Genomic DNA, 18,598 nt, shown 5'->3' on the forward strand with positions numbered 1-18,598 from the left:
CTGGTTTCTCTAGAAATAGTAATTTCAATAAAATACAGCAAATAAATCTGATGGGAATGGTGGAGGTTGAACTCATCACACCTAAGTTGCAAAGTCAGTTCACATGCATGAGAGAAACTTCCCCAAGGCTGAGCTCTGGATGAGGATTCCCTTCCACATGCAGGATCATAAAGCAACACCCTGCTTTAGGAGCACTGCATCTCCAGTTCTGACTGCATACTGGCCAACAAATTACGCTAAAAAAATCAATCTATCACTCTCTCTCTCAAGGGTAACAAAACCAGAAGTTCCAAACTCTTTCCTAAAAGCAATCTGTCAAACATGATTTCCACAGCAGCTGCAGAAATGCAGCTTAGCAAATTCCAAAGTAACAGCAAGACCTCCATGTATGAGGATCTCATTCAAATCCTTCTCAGAATCATCCATACTCAAGTATTTCAGCCCAATTAACTTCACCTCAAGATTTAGTTCAAATCACAACAAGATCATGGGAACACTCAGTTAAATCTGCAAAGTCTGCTTAACAAACAGAGTGGTGCAAGCTTCACTCCAGATTAGCAGAGTGAGGTATCTACAGGAGAACATTTCCCTAGGACAGACATGAGCATGCTCAGAACTCTGTTTACTTAAGTAGCCATGGCTGCAAATTGAGCCTGGGACAACCCATGCTCCAGTTCCTTTTTATAAAGGCCATATCCAGTATTGCCAGAAGCTGTGAAACACAGGGGATCTGGGGCCATTTCTGGCTAACCATTAATGGGAATACTACATCCCATCAGCCCTCAGATACTGATTGCACAGCAAAGGCAGCATCTAGGAACCGAGCAAAGAACTCTGAATATATTTGTATCCCTTGCCATCCTCTGCCCTGCCAACAACAACTGTGGACAAGGGTAGATTTATGGTGTGTTTTTCTTATTGAGTATCAGTTTGAAGGTGTCATATGATTAAATATGATTTCTAACACCTACAAGGAACTGAGCTCCTTAGCAAAATCCAGCAACAATAATTTACACTAAAAAAGCTTTCCTACACTAAATAACTATTTCTACAAATGGTAAGAATTTGGCCACATGACAAGAAAGTCACAGTGAAAACTTGGAACCTTCAATTCAGACTATAGTATTTAACAATGTTGAACAGGCTGCAAAATGACCAGCTCCTGGCTGGACAATGAGAGCTCTCTGTCAGACACTGCTTTCATGTACACCATGTGGTTAGCCACAAAATTATCCTCAGTGTTTAGATTTCCAACTCTGGGAAAACATATCTTAGTATGGAAGTTGGAAGACATGATGTGAAGACTCCTCCATCTGCAACAGTTGAAACTGTGACTGTAAGAAACCTGAGATTGAATTACTGAATTCCCCTTAAGTACTTCACTCAGAGGTAACAGTGCCCATAGCAGTAAAACCATCGACTTCTGCTTAAGTGAGAATCCAGGGAATAAGTTTATTTCTTAATGATTTTTTCTTTTTTTTTTTTTATGTAAACAGGAAGACTGAAGGTTCAAATAAAGGCAACAAAAAATCTCCTTATTTTAGGCTTGGAATGTTGGCAGCTGACACAAGGTCATAAGGGATAATATAATCCATTTTATTCAAGCTTTACATTCCACAAGACCAGCAATCACAACTAGAGTATTAAACTGAAGTATTAAGCAACAAGGCTTCTCATATCCTTCCATTTTTTGTTCTTGCATTTAAAAGAAAAATTCTACCAGAAGAAAGAATGAGTATGTGCTACAGGAATTTTTTTCTTCACTCACTCTGATCTCCCCTAATACATCAGACATATCAAGGGAGTCTATGTTCAGTACACCTGAGCAAAATTCTGTCTGGCTCTTTGAGAAAACCGTTAAAAACTCAGCAGCCTACATACCCCAAAACACTCTATCTTTTGTTTACATATTAAATTAACTTTCTGACCAGCTTGTGCTAACAGAAGCAAAGCCTGATGATCCAAAAGTAAGGCACTGAAGAGAAGGATTTACAGGTCTTAAAAACAGCTGGAAGATAACACTGGCATATATCTTTTCTAGTCTACTCATGACATCACTTTTTCCTATTAAGTACAGTAAATGCAAGGCCAATGTGCAAAATTAACAATAATCATTGCCAAAATCTTATGTAAGAGGTGAAACAAGTCAGAAAAGCAATACCTGATGCATCCAGCTGTTAAGCACCTTAGTCATCACCAGGCTTCATCCTCATCTGGGCTTGCATCTGGGCAATCATCTCCTGCATGCGGCGCAGCTGGAAGAGAAACACACCCAAGTGTTCACAACAATTGCATGGGAAGAAAATCCAAGAATCCTTAAAATCCAAGAATCCAAAAATCCAAGAAACCTTAAAACTTTTATTGCCATGGTAGAACACAGATCCTATTTCCTCTTCACAAACTGGAAATATTCAATAATTCACATAACTGAATATTTTGGTTTTCTCCATCTCTTATTCTTCAGTTCAGCACATCTAACTTTCACAAAAGATTTTTAAGAACACTTGTAAGGAAAATTAAGCAATAGAATCCAGATCTTTGGAAGCCAGCTATGCTTGCAGACCTGTGAATCAACATTTAACCCACAATTAGGAAAGCATATCCTTTAGGTGTGCAAAGAGCTTCACCTGAATGTGGCAGCTTTGTTCTGATACAGGTGCTCAAAGCATAAGATCATGTAGAACACTCATCCTGTGACTATCAGAGAACTCTGCAAATTTTTAGCAGCAGCACCAACCAAACATGAAAACAAGATTTAAAAACTATTTCAAATGAGAAATAGAAAGATGTTTATAAAATTTGGAACACCAGACTAAACATATTAAGCAGCAATACTTTTTACAACTAAACAATTACTCTTCCAGGAAAAAATTGTTTGCTTAAGGCATTTTCTTATAACACTTAAAAGTTAGTTTCCATTTCATAAAAGGCCACTTTATATATAACGCTTTGTTGCTTGTTTTGGTTTTTTTTTTCAAAAAAAGAGAAAATATTAACGAAAACAACTGATCCTAAGACAGAAGAAAGAACGCTAATATGGATTTTCAAAGTATATATGCAAATACCTCTAATTTGCTTTACAAATGACTGGGTACTTCCTTCCAAGTGCAGGTGGGGAAGCTCCACATACAGAGCCCCATTTTCCAAGGTGGGAAGGAAATGTGCTGCTGTTTCCATGCACATTGTATAACCTATGAGTCCACCTCAAACCAGAGATCATGTATAAATCTGAGGCTTGTATAGCAATTTCTCTTTTTTTAAATTTATGTAGAGAAGTGCTTCCATTTATTTTCAGGGGGAAACTAACTGAAAAAGCACTCTGTCTAAGCAATTATACTCTATTTTCATCCAGTCAACCACATTAACTATTGTCATACTTGTTACTCCACCAGGTTCAATACAAAAGAGCCTGAGACAAATGCTTGAATATATGCATGTGGTGTTGCTGTTGTTTTGTTTTGTTTAAAAAATCCAACAAACTGAAAGAAACATCACAGAACAAGAAAAACTAACTGCAAGTGCCCATATCACTTTTTCTTGCCTGCTCCCAGATACAGATTTAGGAAAAAGTAAGAAACAGAAGATTAACTAAAGAGTAAAAAAGATTGCAGCACAGCCAGCAGTACCAGAGCTGCCTAAAACTCACTGGCTTATGGACTTAACCTCTTGCTGCAGCAGCACAGGGCTCAGAGAGGCTAATTCAGGTTCCTGTGACTGCTGCAGAGATGGCCTCTGACAAAAGGAGATTCACACAGGAACAGCATGAAATGCAGCTAAGTCTGTGAGGATTATTATAAACCCATCTACATCTTTCTGCTAAGTACTTAAAACAAAAAGCTTCTGATCAAGATGGCAAAATGTTGCAGAAAGGAGGGAAAAAAAAAGCAGAAAGTTCCCAAAATGTGTGTTGCATTGATTCCATGATACAAGAAAAAAGAAAAGCTTCAAAGATCAACTTGTAAATATGTAAGACACCTGGTCTTTTGAACTGCCTCTCTGCAGATTTACCATCAGAATAAAACTAGCTTTTTGTAAGCTCTCCTACTTGAGCTTTCCCAAGAGCACTCCAAGCTGAGCCATGAAACATTCCCAAAATAGAAACCATTCAGTAATCACAGGGGGAGATACTGCTGCACACATATTATGGTGATTGCTCAAACACAGAATTCTGCTAATAGCCAACATTATATTTTAAGACTTAAATACAGCATTGAGAATTGCATTTTCTTAACTTTAACTGATAAAAATATGCCCATAGCACAGAATAAATCAGATGCTGCATATGACACAAATATAAGGTAGCACAAAAGCCCCAGGAAACCTACTCTGCTCTTACAGTCAGAGTGTAAAAGATTTTCCTTTTCCATCCTCATGTGGTGCTTTTGAGACCTACTGGTGAAGTCTCAGTCTTTTCCATTAGGCAAGGAATGGCAAGTTTCTGAAGCTATTTTAGAATAATCCAGTAGAAAACCTTTCAGGCACAAGGCCTGTGAAAAAAACAAGGTACATTGTTGTCAAATTAAGAAAAGGGAATCAAGCTCTATTGTGCTCAAGGAGTAACCACGTCAGTCTCTTCAGCAATTCCTCTTTGAGTAGAGGACAGAACACAAGAGCTGCTCCTCCATGTTACACTACAAACAAAACCAGCTCATGTTCACCTTTCTGGACCTACTGAATAGACAGAAAAACCTCTGCTCTTAATAAAGGAGGATGTAGAAGAATCACACCAAAGACTGAAATTGATGTCATGTCAACATCTTCATTCCCTTTGCTGTTGGGGACTGCAAGCATCAAGGGCAGAAAATGACTTTGATCTTGCTCAGCAGAGTCCTCTCACTTGCAAGAGCAGCATTGATATATTTGTGTTCATCCCCTAAAGAACAGATGCTACAACATGACAGCATAGGGCCAATGCACATCATGAGTGGAAGGAAGCTAGGAAACAATGTTTGGAAATCTGTTAAAACAAATAATTCCTGTAAATTCTCAGATAACAAAAGGCAAAAGAATAAACATAACCTTGGTATAAATGCCCCTTAGTTTACTTATGTCAGGTCTACAATTTAGTTCAAACAATCATGTAACTACTGCAGCAAACCAGAAAGGAAACAAACATTTAAAATGAGAGCTAAGGTTACAGAGTTAAAAGTGAACCATACATCTGGTTAATAGAATCCACAGCCTAAACAGAAACCACAGACACAGCTCTGCTGTATCTACAGGATTGCATCTCAATACTGACAGACACTACTCCTATTTAAACAACATGAACAACTTCTCAGACAACATGCAGGTATCACAGGAGGAGGAGAAATATTAAGAAATTAACAGTATTTACTTCCCACTGATACGTTTCCCCTCTACCAAGTCTGATTATTTCTGCCCATGCCTTTACATAAGAAAGGCAGAAGTGAAGATGCTGCAAGAACAGGGAAGATGGAAAACTGCAGACAGTGGATTTTCTAGTGAATGTTCCTGTAAGAGTTCTTTTGATTAAAAACACTTCCAATATCAAAGAACACAAGTAATTTTGTTAACTGAAGACAGGAAAAAATATTCCTGATAATTTGGAAATGGGGCTACCATTAAGATAAATGTCTTCCATAGGGCACATTCACAAAGAGCAGAGAGCAGAAGTCACTCAGGCCACAGCCATTGAGCTTTTGAAGGAGCGTGCACTGCTCCTTCAAAAAACAGCTAAAAACAACAAAAAAAAGCAATTGCTCAAAGAAAAAAAAAAACAAAAAGCTTTTGCATTATAATTCCTCAGAGATTCCCATTGCAAATGGGGGTTTTCTTCTTAGGAAGTTCTCCAGGACTAAGAGACTAAGACTGCACACTTCACAGGGTAAGGCTGAAGCATTCTGCCCCCTTGCACTGAGCAGTAACATCCCACAAAATAAATTAAACTTTAGACCTGTTTTCATTTCCCTCAGGTCTGCAGGTCTTCATCAGCAGTCATGCTGTCTCTTCCCATGGAAGTTTGCCCCTTATCTCTCCAGGCAAAGCCCAGCAGGGGCAGGCAGGTACCCGCACACATCTGTCCCATCCTCACAGGGTCACTGCTGCCCCCAGCCTGGCAGCCCCAGTGCTGCTCCCCCTCCTGACTCCCACACTGACCCAGGGCTCTTTATCCCATCTGCCAAAGGGTTACACACCTTCAGAGTGTAGAAAAACAGAGAGAAAACAAGTTGGACATTGTGTTCATTCTACCATATACAGCCCACTGCTGACCAACTTCACTGAAAAGAGAAGTGTGGAAAGATTTGCCCAAAGTCTCAGGGTAGTTCACTAGAGAAACCCAGAGGAGTTTATTCCTTGCTGTTTTCATGCAATCACAGCCATAACATTTTTCTGGAAGTACTACCTGTCAAAACCTTCAAAGGTTTTTATTAACAAGACATCTTCAGAGTAGGAAAAATATGGCACAAAACTACAAACTAAGTTTGTGCCCACTTATGCTACAACATCAAAATAATCTGTTCTGCATCATTTTTACAGTAAGGAACAAGAATATCTTTATGTCTATTTTCATTTTCCAGCTCTAAAAAAACCAGGTCATCATTTGCAAATGAGCAAAAGCACAACCAGACTAAGCAATAAATCCAAAATGACAGATTAGCAATCACAAATTGGCTGAACTGGGGACCACATCCTTTGGCATAATAAAAGACCATTTAGCAAAAGTGATGCCTTGATAAAGATGATCCTGGCAGTAGTTCAAGCATTCATTCCTTCCAAGGTTATATAAACCTCACCAAACTGTAAATAGAACATCAAGCACCGTTACTGATGGGAATGCAGAACAGGAGGGGAAATGGATATTTGTTTTCTCTGTGAAGGCCATGGAATGCAAGCCCATTTCCTCTGTGCCTCTTTCCTCCACAGATTTTTCCCAGTCTGAACCTTAGGGATGATTTGGAGATGAAGGGACTTCATACCAGCTTATCTACAGAAGATTCAGCAAAGCCTCTTGATCTCTTTGGAACAATAGAATGCAGAAGTTAAAAATGTATTTGTTTTTTCAAGTTCTAACCTAATCCCCTGCAACTTCAGCAGCAATTATTCAGAGATGATTAGCCCCAGAGGAAACTTACATAGACTGTCCCCTGAGAAATTCAAAATTTCATCCCTTTAAACCATGTTATATAAAAGACACGTTACATATTTATATACTGGTCTATTTTGACCACTCTGTGTCAATGCATAAATAGAAAAAAAAATGTATATAATATATATATATAGTGCCTGTCATATCAACAGTTTCCAGGGAAAATATTTATAGGAGACTTTCTTCAGACATAGATCTTAAAACAAATAGTTCTACAGGGATACCCAAAATTCTCCTTAACTACTAGGCACATACAATTTACACAGTTCAAACACCAAGAGAAACAGTTATGCCTTAAATTCTTTAGGTCTACTTCTCTGCTTGGAATCATTAAGGAAAAATAGAAAAACAAACAATCTTTTCAAAAAATGCTCTTGACTTTTTGAAGCATTCAGTGCTGCTGGCTGTCAGCTGATGAGTTCCTGTTGCTTTGCACATGCCCCAGTAAATGGAGGCAGTTAATTTGTGTACAGAACACTTGCAGAAGTTCCACTCTTGTATGTGTACAGTCACAAGTGTGCTTATGCTGCTGAAATGCAGTTATATAGAGATAAATATGCAGCTCACTCAATTTCCAGTAATTCATATTATTAACTACTAATTATGGTGATAATCAGCGGCTTCTGTATTTCCTTATAGGAATTTTTTTTCCTATATATAGCAACATGCCAGAGTTAGCCAATAGCTAACCAGGGTCAGCTATTTTTAAATATGGATGCTATAAGGGAAAAAGGAAATGCACAGACCAAAGTAAATTTCAAAAATTTCCATGTATGGGAATCAATTTTCCACCTCAGAAACACACAAAACTGTTTGTAGTTTTTTACTTTTTATTCCAAATCACTGCACAAGTGCAATGATCTTTCCTGCAGTTATGGATGTGGATCCAAGCTGAATGGGATAAAAGAAGGATAAAGAGAAAAAAAAAGAAAACCCACTATCTTACAATTGGCAGTAAGTCTTCAGCTTTCACACTGCAAGTAGTATAAGCACTGGCAGCATACTGCTAGAATTTAAATACCAGGCTCAAAAATTTCTGAGTCTCTACAACTTCAACATAAAAATACTAAGTTAAAAGGCCTAGCAATAACTTGGAAACAGAGTGAGAAATCAGAGTTTGAAAACACCGATTTCATAAACTGACAGGCACAACAAAAATACTATGATGTAAGTCAAGGTTAAGATGAAAAAACACATGTATTAATTATATTATGGGATTTTTAAGACTCAAGAGCTTATTTCTACTCCATAGCCACACGATATAAGAATAAATTTATTGGTAATGTGCTTGCAGTAAGCACCTGTACATCTGAAATTACATGAGACTGTCAGTCTATCCCACCACAGCACCCAGCATGTGTAGCTGACAAACAAATTGATTTCAAGACTTAAAATAGCAAATATCCTTATGGAAAATTAGCACCCAAACAGGAAATGATAAACATTCTGCCTACAACCAGGAGTGCACACAGTACCTCCCATCCACAATGCAAGTGACTATAAACAAAACACTAAGTCCCACTTGCATGGGCAGGTTCTGCCTGTTATTGTGCACAACTCCAATCCTACCTGCCACAGGCAGCAGCTGATGCAGAAATTGGAACCTAGCATGGTTCATTAAAAAACAAGTTTTAGAAAGCTCCTCTTACCTCAGCCTCCTTCTGCTGGAGGATTCTATCCTTGTCCACCACTTCCTCTTCAACAGGCCTATTAAAGAAAAAAATGCATTGACAGCATAAAACAGAAGTAAAAATCTCCAAGAACAGATTCAAGACTCATATTTCAATTAATATCACATCATCAAAGTCTACATTCTTCCATACAGGGCAAATTAGGACATTTAAAAAATCATGCTGCCCTTTTGTAAAAGGCCATCTTTACCTCACAGACTCCTACTATTCACTCTCCATTTCTTAAAATTTGATTTCTTTACTGCTATATGGATTTTTTAATTTTTTTTTGCAATTTACTTTAATGAAGAGATTTCCTTCACTATCCATCCATGGTACAAAAATCAACCACTAAAAAGCTGTGTAGGCTATTTCATCTTTAACATCAAAATGCTTTGCTGAATACTTGTAAAACAAGTGGAATGTGGACAAAAGTAAGTTACTATCCAAAAAGATGAAGCAAAGGTAGTTGTGCATTTTTTGCATTAAGTTGCCAAGGATAACCTTGCCAAGAATTAAAAAAGATTTCATAAACTCCACAAAACACACAAATTATCAGAAAAGATTGTTTGGTCTAGATTTGTCTCTTTAGCTACACATGAAGGAGCAAGAATGCAATACCTCCCTAAGAAGATAAACTGGGGCCTATTTAAATTTGCCCACTAGCATTCATTTTCTTCAAGCAGACATCATTACATAAAACCTATCTTGCTTGCAGGCACCTTCTTCCTGCACACTCATATTAAATGCATAGAGAAAAGGGGATTTAAGCTGCTTATAAGCACAGCACTTCGCTATATATCATTGCTCTTCAAGAAAAGCATTTCATACAAATTTCAGAATTCCACAGACTGAAATCTCATCAGAAGGAATTGTTTACAGCTGGGATTAGTTAGGAGGAAGAGCAGGTCCCCTGTCAGTGGGCAGTGAGGAGCAGCAGAGTCCAGGGCAGCCCACACTTACTTGCCAGTGCGTTTTAGCCTCTCGGAACGGAAATTCTCGTAGTGCAAGTCTTGGGTCACCTCCTGCAGGTCCTGCATGTGAGTCCTACAACATGCAAAGGGCTGTTGAACACTCAGCAAAGCAAAGAAAAACACTCTTTTATCTTCTGCTTCTGTTTTATCTAACTAATGTATTTAGCAGAAAAGTAAATCCTTACAGACCAAGCCAGCCAGAACTCTGCTTCCAAGTTCATTGATCTTTAATTCATTCCTGAGTGCCCCACCAATACCATTCAAAGACTCAAAAGATGCTGTCCTCCTCTTGCTCATTATTATTTCAGCTGAGTTGTTTATACCAGTTTTTGCAGTATTAAGAACTTGCAAAGACAGTAATTCAGAAAGATACTTTAATTCCCAAAGTATTTTATTACTCTTAAGTGCTGTCAAATATCATTTGTAACTGGGAACTAGGTGGAGCTGCTTGGCTCCTACAGCAGCTGCCATTGCTTAACAATTTCCAATTGCCAAGAAAAAAAAAGGAAAACCTGCTTGCTCCCAGTGCCCAGCAGAGGGCAATCCCTGCCCAGTGCAGACCCAATTTGGAATGACACAACAGAATTCATTTCCAACAATAGCAAAACATCGTTTTTAAAAAAAATCACTTAAAACCATTTACGCAGGCAGAATATCCGTATCATAATGGGGTGGGGTATCATATTTAACAAAGGATTTCCCCTACTGCCAAGAAAATTGCACTCTGCTTTTGGAATACTCTTCACTTTGAAGAGCATTTTAAAAGCCTCTCTGCCCCACCAACTGCATATAACAAAACGTCAGTTGGTATGTACAGCCATCAGATAAGTTTACATAAGGCATAAAATCATCACATATATCTGGCAACATAAAATATAGAAAATATTTTCTGAATTGAGAGATCAGAGGGTACAGCAGAAAAATAAGCTGCAGGGGACTAAAATGTAACTCTATGCTGGCATCAGGGCCAGTTTTAAATGAAGGAATGAACGTTGCCATAGGTTTGTAGCCATTGTGGCAGTTACGTCACCACAGGAGATGGGATCACTTTAGCATTACTCACACCAGCATTGTGCGCAGCTTGAGGAAATCATTGTGCTCTGGATTTTCAACCTCAACAACTCCCCAGGGATACAGGCGGCCTCTGATTTTTTTCCCCTTCACCTCAATAAGTTGATTGGATCCAATAACAGCGAAGGGAATGCTGGCCTAGGTGAGACAGAAAAAACAAGTTACTGTTTTGATTTTTGGCTGGTTAGTTTTTGTATTTTGCTTTGTCTTTCTTTTAAAGAAAGCACAACAATTCAAGCAACAGGCAAGAGAGGGGGAAAAGAAATGTTGACAAACACTCTCTACTAAAACCCTCTCGCTTTAAAAAATGAACAAATCCCATTTTAGACAATGGAACCTCTCCTTATGAGCACCTGTGTAGCTGTGTTAGGGTCAATTTGTTTTAACAGAGGCCCAGAAGGAAATGACACCTCACTTTAGGAACACTCAACTGTTGTTCAAGTACAGTTTGGGCATAATGTGTCATCTGACATAACATCATGCATGGAGAACAGCCAACAGAAACATACTTCAGATGCAGAGTGAAGTAGCTAGAAAGAGAATTTCAGACACATTCTTCAAACACCTTTGCAAGCACAAAGAGGAAATTACTTCAGTAAAACCTTGATTATCTGCTTTAACACAAGGCAAGTTGTTAATTAGTACAGCAACTATAACACCCACAATCTCTCTCCTGGCTCACATGTTAAAACGTTTGAGTCAGAAAAGTTCATGGTGAACACTGGTTTACACTTAAAAGAGGAAAGAAGAGAAAGTCATGACACACTACACTTGGAATTCTGATGAAGCAGAGACTGGAATAAAAGGGATTATAATTCAGGGTCAACACACAAAGGAAACTGAAATTTTTAACACATTGTGAAAGGAATAAAGTACCTTTAGGCATGTTGTAGATTGAAGAACTACAGCAGCAAAATTATAAGCTAGGAGTGAAACTTGCCTTTAAAACTCTAGTTTGTTCTTTAAACTCTTCATCTTCATCAGAATCTGCATCAGGGAGCTGATAAATCCTAATGCCATGTTCAGAAATCTCATCCAGAACCTGAAAGTTTGCAAAAAAGAAAGAATAATACTCTTAATTCATTGAAGAGGTATTCAGTTAAAAATATATGAAATTGATTAACTAGCCTGTCACAAATATTCACCTGACTCAGGGTCCAAATTGCAAAATAGCACGGGCTTGAAGAATTTTTAAAAGGCACAAAAGATAAATGTATTTTTGGAAAACACAGCAAGTAAATAATTTAAAAATGACGTAAGATTTACAAGGCAAATACAGAAGCAAAGTGAGGTTAATATGAAAAAAGAGTAGAAATAACAAGAAGGAATTCATTAGTGACAGAATCAAAACCATTCACCCTGTGTCAAAGTATATTTTTGTGCATTTCATACATTCAAAATCTGTAGAAGACAGTGCCTAGTGCCTCTTGAATCAAAAAAGATAAAAGCTTATTATCCGCTTAAACTGAAGAAAGTCATTAAAAATCCACTAAGAAAAAGATCCTGTTCTTAAAACAGTTTTCATTAATGTCTGAGGGTAACATAAAAAAATACAGTATCTGTATTCCTGGGCACATTCTTTTCCTAATGAAATCACTGCAGGGGTGAGCAGCCAGCATAACCCCAGGCCTTTTGCAGTTTCAAAAGGTGGCACAAGTCAATTCCTTTTTCAAAACCAAAGAGAATGTTTCTGCTGCCCCACTACTGAATATACTTAAGTCAGCTCTTGTCTCTGCAGCAAATGCACTGACAAGAGTTACTTTCAGTAAAGGAAGTGTGGTGATATAAGGAGAACATGAAGAAAGCTGAGATTCCACAATGACTCTCTCCAAAGGGATCCTGGATGTTTCAGCAGAATAGGGGAACTGTGCAAACTTCCTAGTGCAGCAACTGTAACCCCACCAAGAGCACCTGGACCAAGCAGCTGCCCTGCTCAATGAACTCTCAGCACAGACAAAGTGTGGGCAAATTCAGAGAGAGTTTTAAAGTAACGGTAAAAATATTCAGAAGAGCCTATGTAAGGACTTGTGATGCCATTACTGTGTATACAACTGGAAATTAACTTGGTAGCATGAAAACAAGCAGACTTTAAAGAGAAAAAGTCTAGAAAATAAACCTTCTCTGAGTATTGCTGGGTTCCTCCATCCTCTGTCATGATGGCAACTGACAGCTACAGTATAAATGAAAATTGTCCAACCAGAACTTGGTTATTTAACAGGTGTTTAAAAGAAAACAATTCTCCAGACCATTGGCAGAGGAAAGACCATGTATGAGCCACAGCTGTTCCCTGACATTGTTTTCCTGCCAGGTATATAAACATTCCCCACACTCACACACACATGCACTGAGTACCACAAGCCCCCATCTACACTGAGAGCAACATTTTATAGAGAGAAAAGAGATTTGGGAGTAAGGGTTGTAATTAAATAAGACATTCACACAATGACATTTAAATCAATGGATTTTGTTACTATTTTGCAAAATAAAAGAGACTTGAACTGTCACCAAATGACAATAAAAGATGCACAGCTGGGATGGGTGGGGCAGCACTGCAGTTCGATGCCTTTAAGTAGTTGCATAAAACAAGAAAGCACATTTAACCTGGTTGAGATCTTTGAGATAAAATGCAAGTGGAACAATAACGGGAAAGCCAACAGCAAGGGGTGCTAGAATAATATATTACAGCTGTTAAACCTAGTGCTTTCCTGAAAGGAAAAAGAATTGCAATAAAAACAAACTGTATTTTATGCTCCTAACAATGAAACAGCATTTTGCTTCTTCAAATCTGAATTTTATTGGCCTCAGAGGATTCTGTGTTCCTAAAGATTAGCCTTCCCATGGGAAATTAAAAAAAAAGTCAAAATATTAGTTCCCCTCTCATGAAGTCATTCTTTTGAGCATGTTTCCTTAGCACCCTTGCATGGCACAGCTTGTGAAACTGTCGTGCATTTCTTCCCACTCAAGAGTTTGAAAAAATAACTTTGAATTCCAGAAAGCCCAAACAGGAATTACTCCAAGCTGGGTTTCCTTTGCAAGCACCACAAGCTAATCTTGCTGCTTAATCCATAGCGGCAAAACAAAAACATTTTACTTCAGATTGATGGCCAAATGGCAGAAACATCTAAAAAAAGTAAGACTTCAAGCTGCGTCAGCAAAGCAGGACTTTGATTCCTACTCTTGATTAGAGACTCTGTTGGCCAAGATGCTTTGAGTTAGAACAATATACAGTAGCTTTGATTTTCAAAGCTTTGGAAGCACATTATACATTTGACTTAATATAAACTCAGTTTGCGGAGTGACCTTTACCAGCAGTATAAAAATAATAAAACTTGTTTACCTGCTCCCTAACCACTCCCTTAGACTACAGATGCCCTTCTTCTTGTTGTACTTAGCAGTGCATAAATGTGGTGTCCATATGTCTAAGTCCAGACTGTTTTAAAGATCAGTTAGTTAAAAGTTAGGTAAATTCCCAGTGAATTGTATTTTTAAATAATTAATGTTTCACTTAAATGCCTCCTTCAAATCTTTCAACATCATTCTGCTCCCAAATGCTGAACCAAAAAGTAAGGAACTGTGAACACTGAGCCTGAAGTACACTGCTGAATGGGTGAATTATGGGGGTTTTAGAAAAAGTGGCAGCTACACAAACAGTGTGAGATAAAAATCTTTCACAAAGTCATTACAGTAACAGAAAAGGAAAAGCAATAAAACCTGCACAATTAGCCACATTTTTGCTTTATGATTTCCCTACGAGCTCCTTCAATTTGAATGCAGTGCACCTGTCGTTACCTTATAGTATTTGTGGAGGAACAAAATTAAAGTTCAAGAGCTGGGACAGAATTTCTCCCAGCAAGATTCAAAGGTTCTTCTTGTCTCAGCGAACAGACTTTTTTTAAATTTCCTTTCTCCTTTCACCTGGTTCACCATAAAGCTGCTCATTTCTGTACAAGTACCTCCTTCTCTCTTCAGTGGATCTTTGCCTGCATTGCAGACAAGGTTCATACAGTCACACTGTCCCCACTTTTGACTTTCTCAAGCACTAAGGGGCACTCTGGCCACTGCTCTCAGAGAGCCAGTCTGAAACATCTCAACTTCTCCTTTCAGGATTGTCTGAACCCTTGTTACAAACAGTGTTGCGACTGGGTGCACTGCTTTGCTAAGATACACCAAGCCAAGAACAGCCACATTCTTAGCAAGTGTAACTGGCAAAGCACATCAGACTTCAGTGAAGATTTCCCACCTCACACTTCCCCAAGATTAGGTCCTTGGCCAATATCATTTACCCCTCTTCAATTAGAAATTACTTTATATTTGGCTTTAATATTGTATGGGTTGCTCTGTTCTCATGATCAAGTGTTAGACCTACTCTTCTCTTCAGCCTCTCCCTCTCCTTCAGTGTCAGGGTGTCAGCCTTGGCAATCACAGGGACAATGTTGACCTTTCCATGAAGAGCCTTCATGAACTCCACATCTAATGGCTTCAGTCTGCCAACAAGCAGGGAAAAAAAATATTAAAATAACCATAGAGTCTTGTGTTGTTTTATAACAGACCAAATGTATTAAAAATTATTTATTTCAAGTGTCCACATAAACAGTATTTTCATAATAAATAAAGCCATTAAACTTAATGCCCTTGCTTATCAACTTGGTTGGGCAAAGTTGTAATTAAAATTGTCTCTATATAATGAAGTGGATGTTAAAAGCATTTATGCTTCTGGGTGATAAACAATGCAGTACTGACTGCCTTGAAACAATATTAAATGCAAAAGGAGACAAAGTAAAGGAGGGCACTAATTTCCATTGACTGTTTTAATTGCACTAACTGACAGGTTGGGAACTCAATTAACATTACTGCTAAGTTACCAGTTCAAGTAATGAACAGACTTATGAACTGTTATAAAGGTACAACACCCTAAAGTACAAAAGCTCAAGCTTTTTCTTACCCATGCCCAAAAGGAGAGATGAAGTAGAAGCAGCAGTGGACTCTGTTGTCGATGATGTGGCGCCTGTTCAGACCACTCTCATCGTGGAGGTATCGCTCAAACTGGTTGTCAATGTAGTGGATAATTGTTTTGAAGCTGTGGTATGGGAGGGGGGAGAAAGACAGGCATCTTACATCAGCTTTAAATAATAAGGAAAGAATCAAAACACTACTATTACAGAAAATTCAATTTCCTAGCATTTTATCCAGTACTGAGGAAAAATATTTTGATAATGCAAAGGGTGTTTTCATAAGAACCACTAAGTGTCAACTTACGCCTAGAGCCAATTTCAACTGTTACTCTGTTCACTGGATAAAAAGTTCAAGTGCAAGCTCAGAAAAAAGTACTTAGTGCTGAGACAACACAGGAACAGAAGATTGAGGATCTTTCTGCATTTTTTTCTGGTGGTAGGGGCTGAAGATTTGTTTTTACACTGGTTGATGAATGACATATCCCAGATATCCTCTTGATTTACAACCCTGACCCTAAAGCCAGGTTTCTACAGTTACCTCTGAAAATTCTGGTATTCTGTTAGAATTAAGTACAACTACATTTGCAAGTCATGCACTCAAGCATCACATGATTTATTAAGCTATTTTTGTTACCTTACAGAATTCTTTTCTGTTGGCAAAGGAAAAAACTACTAAGTTCAAGGCAATTTAAAATATTCCCTACAAAGAAGTAAATGAGCACAAAATCTGATCACAGATTAATCAGACCCAGAGAGCAGCGACTAGAGAGAAAAGAAAGCAACACATAACTAAGAAGATCATTTTAAGCTATTCCAGAGCATGCAGACACCTGCAAACACCATTTATATAAAAGGACACTTTATATTACGTACTGCAGGGGAAGGGAAGGGAACAGCTGATGTAGATAAGCTGAGGCAGATGATTGTGTATCATGAACATGTCTTAAACTACTTGAGAAAAAACTAAGCAGAAAGCTTGAGAAATAGGAACACCCATATTTCTGTTGCTGAGAAAACACAAACTTGATGAGATACATTTAAGGAGGAAACAGAACAGATAAAAGAAAATTAATAATTTGGAAAATGAATACAGAACGCTGGCAAACACTGCAATAGGCAGCAACGTTTTACCCAGGGCTGCATGGCTGCAAAGGAGATAATAAAAGTAACAAGAATGATGGAAGAGATCCTGGAGGGAATTTGATTCTCTAAAGCTAAGTAAGCTTTTGGATTGAGAAGGAATAAATCCATGGTAGAATATATACACACACATTTACATCATTGCAAGATTTGGCTATTCTAAGTCATATCACACAAGACAACAAAGACTGAATTCATTGGGTTTTGACCTTAGTACTACTCATTAGGAAACAGCATCTTAATATCTAAATGTGCTGAAACACATCAATATGGTTTTTGTTCCTGTTAATCTTCAATACCTCTTAGCTGGTAAAAGGTAACGAGACTGAAGACATACAAATATTAGGGCAGAAACCAAACACGAACAATGGGAAAGAACTGTCACACATTTCTCTGGCAATGCCATTAGTTGACGTGCAGTTTTCTAGGCCTAGCAGCTCTAATTTTCCCTGTAAATACAGTGTCAGTGTCCTGTTCCTCCTGACTTCCGGGAAACACCTGGCTTACACCACACTGCTGTCATTACATAGGAGAGAGCACATCCTGTATTCTAACAGCAAACAACACAAACGTTGCATTTAAGCCCACTGGGGGAAAATGAACAATATTATCAAGCTGCCAAAACCCATAAAATACAGCCTTAGTCAGTTTATGAAAAAAAAGCAAAACAAGAAAGAAAAAAAAAGTTTAGCAGCAGCCAAGGAGCTGAGAGCAGCTATCAAAGAATGACCTGTGACACTGCAAGCAAGATGAAATAGAGTGTGATCAGCAATATCTAACAAGTTCACTCAGTCTGTTTTTGTCAACCAGTTTTTGAGGCCAGATATCAAAGTAAATCTAAGCCTCAAGCAATTTTTTTCCTCCCTTGATTAGATCCCCTCTGTTCTGATGGAAGATGTTATTTTAAGGACACACTTCTCTCATGATCCCAATGTACTTATGCATGGAATGATGCTGAATGTGTCAAACCTCCCACCACAAAGAATTTTGCTGTTCTCCAAACACACCCCTAAACTGATGCCATGAGCAATCCTAGCTGTGGGTCTGATTCTAGAATACAGAACTCCAGCCAGCACTAAAGCTTCACACAGAATCTTTAAAAAATCACCATGGTTAACTGTGGTTCACCTCCACCTTACCTTTCATACTGTTTTAAGTACAATAGCATCCAGAAAACAAGAATTACACTACTTCAGAAAGTATGTTGTACTAATCTATAACGAATCATTTCCCAATCCAACACTGGTGTTTTTCCAATCCAATCCAATAGACCTCCTGGACACACTCCTACTAGCACAGAATCCTAATCAGTATGTTTTCTTTGACATAAAATACATAAAAATTTACCTCAGCTCCCATCCCTGAAAGTCAAACTCTAAAATTTAGCCCTTTCATCAATGCACAGAGACTAAAAGCCATTAGGGAACCTACTCAGGAGAAAGATATTTGAAACTCTCCCAGCAATTGCTACCTCCTAGAGACAACATGCCACTTTGATTTACCTGTGTTCAAAAACAGCCTTAGTAAAATTTGTCACCTTGAAAAACAAGTAGTCTGCATAAATTACAGCCTTCCCAAAAAAAAGGCTTTATAAATCTTGGATCATGATCAGCACTATCTACTGGTGAACCATGATTGCAGTAAATGCTCCTGAACACAAACATAAGTTCAAGAACATGA

General features: G+C 38.1%; 1 protein-coding gene across 2 annotated transcripts in view; it reads right to left on the bottom strand.

The window, feature by feature from the left end:
* Positions 1-18,598, bottom strand: part of LOC118692948 (septin-2) — a 33,513-nt gene that overhangs the window by 5,234 nt on the left and 9,681 nt on the right. For both annotated transcript variants that reach the window (XM_036393157.2, XM_036393158.2), the window contains exons 6-12: positions 15,769-15,903; positions 15,193-15,310; positions 11,767-11,868; positions 10,819-10,964; positions 9,745-9,828; positions 8,761-8,818; positions 2,162-2,255 (exon numbers count right to left, since the gene is read on the bottom strand). In XM_036393157.2, the coding sequence (XP_036249050.1) occupies positions 2,187-2,255; positions 8,761-8,818; positions 9,745-9,828; positions 10,819-10,964; positions 11,767-11,868; positions 15,193-15,310; positions 15,769-15,903 (712 nt within the window). In that variant the 3' untranslated portion in view covers positions 2,162-2,186. The remainder of the gene's footprint in view (positions 1-2,161; positions 2,256-8,760; positions 8,819-9,744; positions 9,829-10,818; positions 10,965-11,766; positions 11,869-15,192; positions 15,311-15,768; positions 15,904-18,598) is intronic.

The sequence above is a fragment of the Molothrus ater genome, chromosome 18 (assembly GCF_012460135.2).
Source record: "Molothrus ater isolate BHLD 08-10-18 breed brown headed cowbird chromosome 18, BPBGC_Mater_1.1, whole genome shotgun sequence".
Taxonomy (NCBI): Eukaryota; Metazoa; Chordata; class Aves; order Passeriformes; family Icteridae; genus Molothrus; species Molothrus ater.